Below are 6334 nucleotides of genomic sequence, written 5' to 3' on the forward strand. Positions count from 1 at the left end.
GCTGCCCCCGCCCCTCGCTGGGCGAGTGGGCGGGAGCCAGTCTGTATGTGGGATCCGAACCCTCGGGCGGGAGCGCCGCCGCGCTTCCCAAGCGGCGCACTATCCAGTGCGCCACCGGGCTGGCCCCTAGCTCTCTCTTTAGGTGTAATAATGTTTGCTTTATAAATCTGGGTGTACCAATTTTTCTAATCTCACAAATCTTTTCAACTGAAGTACTTCAGAAATAGGATTATGTTTTTGAGAACCTCTATCCAATGAGAGCACACTGTGTAGGCATGGAATACTGTTTGAATACCAACCCAGTAAGAAATCTCAACTAGGAAGAAAAGGCTGTGGGTGGATCAATTAGAGATGGTGTCTATAGAAAGATCAGCTTAGTTATTACTTCAAGTTAAGAGTGAGATTGTGCAGTGGAGGCAAGGTCAGACCCATTAAGGAACTCTCCCTGCTGGTTCTCCAGTCCTGGGACTAATCCAGGCTAGCTACCTGGGTGACCCCACCTGGCATGTGAGGTTCATGTGTTCTCAGCTATTTCAAATCTCAGTGATTGCTCTCTGGGCTGTTAAATTGAGGCCTACAAAAGAAAGGGATTATTAAGAATTACTGAATCATAAGTATGAAATAATTTAAGAAAACCTTTTAGTATGTTTATTTTTCACAGACAGTTACTAGTTATACTTTTGTTTTTAACCAACTGTTCCTCCTAGATAGGGATTTTTATAGTGAAAATCTAGCCCTACTAATAGCAAGGTCTGCCACATTCCTGTTGCTCTTGGTCACTTTAGCTGTTTTGACTTCTGCCCACTTTTATGTATTTCATATGTGTGTTGCAGGGGAGCTTGCATCCCCCTTGTATCTTTACTCATGCTATTATTCTCTTCTATTCTGATCATTCATATGTTTAGTCATCAGAGATTTTTGAGAACTTGCTATATAAAAGTCACTGTGCTAAGCACTGAAAATGCACAGCTGTGAATAAGATCTGGACCCTGCCCTTGAAAAGATCACAATCTAGAGGGAAGAAATAGATATTTCATCAAATAAATATTTGGACCCTGCCCTTGAAAAGATCATAATCTAGAGGGAAGAAATAGATATTTCATCAAATAAATATATGAACCAGAGAAGAAGGAGCCCAGAGGGGGCAGAAGATAACTCTAAGAGTATTGGGGAAAACTTTACAGGGGAAATTACATTTGATCCAGGACTCAGTGGGTGGGTAGGTTGGAGTTTGCCAGAAAGGGGGAAGGGCATTTCAAATAAAGAGAACAACATATGCAAAAGCTGAGGGTGATGAAAGACCATGGAATGTTCTGGAAACAGTTAGAAGTTCATTATGGCTGGAGCAGAGGGCAAACGACATGAAGTCACAGGAAATGAAGTAGTAGCCAAGCTCAATCCATGAAGAAACATACATACAGTATTTAGAGGTCAGAATAGTCCGTCTTGCTAAGATCTATAAAGTGGGATGTGGCAGGGAAAAAAATAGTATATGGACCACTGATCCAGATTATTTAGAAGCAGATTCAAATCATTAAGAAAAAGTAAAATGTAGTACAAACACTCTTTCCCACTTCTCCGAATAATTATCTGATTGGTTAGGGTACACCTGACCAAGTCCGATTCTCGAAGTGATATTTACATGCAGGTTTTTAGGAATATCAGTAATTGGCAAACTATAAAGAACTCATGCAGTTTAGCCCTGATTCTTAATAGCTTGGTCCAAATCCTATATACACCACAGCCTTAGCATTTGTTACCTCAACCGACCTCTTCAGATGGTAATAGTGAGGCAAGAATCTGTTGCAAAGCAGTCTTACAGCCCACTTCCAGTGTGAAAATCTGAACTGAAAATACACACCTGCAGTTTGTGAGGAAGGATTTGGGCAGAAAATGAGGGTTTAACATCCAGCAAACTAATAGGTTTGCTAGTTTGTGTTTTTTACAATGTAGTAGATTAAGCATTGAGCCCATCCAGAAAAGTCTATTCTCACGTAAAGTGAGATGGAAAGACTGGATCTCCAAGGACCATTCAGCTCTTACATTACTATGAATCTAAGGCAGAGGAAAGACTTTCCGTCTTCCTGGTCTACATAGTTTTCTGCCTATAGGCATAATGCTTGACATCTTTTGGGATCCCTGCCAGCCCAAAGCCTGTAATTTTGTACTCTTCCTTTTCTGCAACTTGCTGTGGCCTTAGAGCAGTTAAATGTGTTACATGAATACATTCTCTTTCTACCTGTTCTACAGAATAATTTTGGATGGAACTGGGAAAATACAGATACGGAATCCAACAAGGAAAGAACAAGGAATATATGAATGTTCTGTAGCTAATCAGCACGGTTCAGATATGGAAAGTTCTTCTTTGCTCTATGCAGGTAATGCCCGTGGTTGAAACACAGTGTCCGCTTTTTTGTTTGTTTTAAACTCTGGAGCAGCGGTTCTCAAACTTTAGTGTGCATCAGAATCACCAGGAGGGCTTGTTAAAGTACAGATTGCTGGGCGCTGCCCCCACAGCTTCTGACTCAGTAGGTTTGGGATGGAGTCTGAGAGCTGGCATTTTTAACGTGTTCCTAGGTTATGCCAATGCTGTTGTCTGAGGACCACACTCTGAAAACGGTTGCTGTACAGCTCATTTTCTAAGAATTGGGAATTATGATATAGGGGTTTATTGTCAGTTGATATTATGGACTTTGCATCTTTAAAGTTCCACCAGCCAATGAAAGAGAATGATTATCCTTCAAAAGTTGGTATATACCTGCCCATGACATACTTGTCAATCCTTAGAAACACCTCTGGGAAGTTGTAACTTTAAATTAGTGTATGTCTTCAGAGGAGGTGGACAGTGTCATTCTGATATTAGAATATGCTTTTAGTGTCAAGGAACATGTTTAGGGCCAGCCCGGTGGTGCACTGGAGAGTGTGCCGCTTGGGAGCGTGGTGGCGCTCCCGCTGAGGGTTTGGATCCCATGTGGAGACCGGTTCCCGCTCACTGGCTGAGCGCGGTGCGGGCGCAACACCGAGGGTTGCGATCCCGTTGCCAGTCCCCGGTACGGGCGCGACACTGAGGGTTGCGATCCCATTACCGGTCAGTAAAAAAGACAAAAAGGAAAAAAAAAAAAAGGAACATGTTTAGGAGGTAAACATGTAGGCAATGCTTTCTTGTGGCAAGCTCATGTTTGGGGACTAAAATAAAACAAGAGCCATCTCCCAATTCCCTACTCTGTTTCTGGTATCTGTGACTCAAGTAGACTAAAATGAGAAAAGGGACAGTATCAGAGATTAGAATCCAGCATTTAGTCAACTACGTGTTGAGCCTTGTGGCAGGCACTTTACATCTACAAACTGAAGAGGCTGGACCAGTTGATTTTAAAAGCCCTTGAATCTGTATGGCTTACAGATTCTGAGTCCCTTGCCTGGGTGCCTTCCCAAGGCAAGGCCTTCAGGCCTTAGTTTTCTGTGCCTTGATCCTTCTGGTTTGTTCTGTCCAGTGAACAACAGCTCCTAGCCAGAAAACATCAGTTCCAAGGTTCTAGAATTCCAGAGTGGGGGTCGGGGAATGGGCACCGCTCTTGTAGCTCTGAAGTCTCTCCTTAAGTCCATCCCAGAACAATCCAGATTCCTGATAGAGCTGCTGTGAGGTCCTCAGGAGCCAGAGGATTAGCAGTGACAACCAAAGCCCTCTCCTAGCCAAAGCGTTCCTCTCTTTTCAGTTCTCAGGATAGCTTTCCACTGCCCCAGGCACTCCAGCAGAGAATGGAACATTTGGTTCCCCAAACATGACTGTCCTAGATTCTCTTCCCCAGAATATGTGGTTACCAACACAGCTCCTGAAGTGTCATTATTCTTTCATGCATTAAATATGTATAGATGATAAAACAGGTTAAGAAAGCTTTCCCTCCAGGAGCTCACATACTAATGACGGAGTAGGGAAACCAGCCATGTGATAGTGCTGCAGTAGAGGACTGCTCTATCAAACTGCTCTCTGGCATGTGGCCTCCCCTGGCCACCACATGCTGAGAGACCCCTGGGCAACCAGCCCTTTCTCTGTCTCAACACCCATTACCCTGTGTAGTCACGGTGTCTCCTACTGGTCTGGGAGCTCCTTGAGGGCAAGAATGTGTGTTTTCTATCTTTGTATTCCCATTGTTAAGCTCAGGCACAAAGTATGTTTCCTGAGAGAGTTAATGGATTAAGCTGATAACCGAGTATCTAAATCCAAGGAAGTAAAAGTTCTTGAATGGATTCTTGATTCTTTAGGGCCTTGTTTTATTATTTTTTCCACATAAGTTTTATGTAGGTATTTGTTTCACATGAATTAAAATGCTAGCTTTGAATTTCTCTTGCACACAGTTTTAATACACTTGTCATAACCTCATGCAATCCCATAAATTGGGCACTTAAGATGTTTTCTCCCTTGAGACTTTCTGTAGTGTAGAGCAATGTAAATAATTTTAAGTAGGCCTCTTCACAGTTAGTAATCTTTAAATAGTAATGGCTTTTTAAATTTTGGATTGAAATGAGTTTATTTAAGTAGAGTAAGAAAGAGCCTCTGTGAACCACACATTGGTTGAGAGAACTGCAGTTGGAAGGGACCCAAGAGATATTCTAACTCATTTCTATTTTTTCCCTGGGATTCGAACCGAAGCCCAGAGTGGGAAGATTTTGCCCAAGCACGCATCTTGTTAGAAGAGACTCAGCAAGAAACATAGCCTCCTACCTACCTGATCTTTGTCCAATATAACTTTGAGTGAGCTCTGAATCCTAGTTTTATTCTGGCATTGACACAGGTCAGCCTGGCGCTGGCACCATATACAGAAAAACTTTATAGGGAATGTTTTAGGTACCACTTTTCTATTGAAAATGCCTGCTTGCATCTCCTCTGTGACATTAGACTTTGTGCTTATCAAGAGAGGGAGTACCTTTCATCTTGTTACCCTGGTGCAGGCCACAGAGTGGGCACTTGGTAAATGTTTAAATTGAGTACATTCTTTTGTTATTCTTAGCTCAATGGGAGAGGGCTCCTGGAGGTTTCTCTACTCAAGATAATTTGTATCAGGGGACAACAGAACGGATCAGGACCTTCTGCCCTATCTCCATCAGCCCTCTCCCCCAATATCTCCCATCTCTCCTTCCATAAAAAGAGTTGGGTGGTGGTCTCGAGCCCTGGTGTGTTTTGACCCTGCTTTGACTCACCCGGGGCTGTGCAGCAGAGACATTATTCCTGCCCTGCTATGCATTTTTTGCTGCTTCTTAACTTCTGAATTCCTTCTTTTTCAGATTATCAAAGAGGGAATTTATCCTCACTTTTGGTTGTAAAACCAAAATATCCTCATGGTCTATATATAGTTGTTTCAGTGTACCTTTGTGTGCATCCAACTATCCATCCATCCATCCAGTCATCTATCTATTCATGCATTCGTTCATCCATCCATCTGTTCTTCTGTCCTCTGAGCACCTCCAGCTACATATGTGCAAGTCCTCATGATACACCATGAGGGATACAGACAGGACTAGGTCTACCCCTGCTCTCAAAGAGCTCAACAAAGTTCACCAAATTCAGCATGATTTACCAAAGAGCTAAAGTCTGAACCTAACACAGTTTCCTGCTCCCTTTGAATTAAGAGGCACCCGTCATCTTGTCTATTGAAAGAAATATCACCAAACCGGAGCATAACCATCTGTCAGTCGTGGTTGGAGGCATCGTGGAGGCAGCCCCTCGAGCAAATGTGACAATCCAATGTCCTGTAAAAGGTAAGTGTGGTCATTTCCAGTGGGAGGTTGTGTGACCAGCCCAGTGTTGCCAGGAGATGCCAGCTGGCATTTTAGTGTTCCAGGCCTCAGCCTGATAGTCTTAAAAATTTGACTTTCCATCACACTGACAATAGATCTAACTCTCAAGGGTGAGCTCATACCAGCTCATGAGACCAGTTTATAAAACAGGATGCCAATTTACTCATTCCCAATGTGGACTATGACTGCCATGCACACTGGAATGTTCATACTGGCAAGACGAGAACGCTCTGTCCCTGTGGGCAGATCTACAGGAGAGGCCAGCTTTTAGTCAGATGGTTGCTAGGTGAATATGGAGTCAGAGTGAGGGGATTTGTTGGCGAATGTTAGATGTACCCTCCAGTTACACAAAGGCTCTGCTAGGCAAAGCCCATCAGGGAACAGGAATGTTAATGTCCCCCGGCTTAGGCTCTATCCTGGACTGTCCTTGGGTGGGCATCAGCACCTTGTGCCTCGGTGGCTCTTTCTGCTGTGTTTACAACTGTGGACAAACCTTGTTTCTAATAGACACATTCTCTCTTGAATAGAAATAACAATTTCA

The 6334-nt window shown here is 43.3% G+C and overlaps 1 protein-coding gene across 1 annotated transcript in view; it reads left to right on the plus strand.

Moving 5' to 3' along the window:
- LOC103610648 (ADAMTS-like protein 3) overlaps nt 1–5754 on the plus strand; it is a gene marked incomplete at both ends in the record, with an annotated part of 39297 nt that extends 33543 nt beyond the window's left edge. Inside the window, 2 exons of the mRNA XM_008594768.1 lie at nt 2251–2378; nt 5626–5754. Coding sequence (XP_008592990.1) covers nt 2251–2378; nt 5626–5754 — 257 coding nt within the window. The remainder of the gene's footprint in view (nt 1–2250; nt 2379–5625) is intronic.
- Nucleotides 5755–6334: the final 580 nt, after the last annotated feature.

The sequence above is a fragment of the Galeopterus variegatus genome, unplaced genomic scaffold (assembly GCF_000696425.1).
Source record: "Galeopterus variegatus unplaced genomic scaffold, G_variegatus-3.0.2 Scaffold11481, whole genome shotgun sequence".
Lineage (NCBI taxonomy): Eukaryota > Metazoa > Chordata > Mammalia > Dermoptera > Cynocephalidae > Galeopterus > Galeopterus variegatus.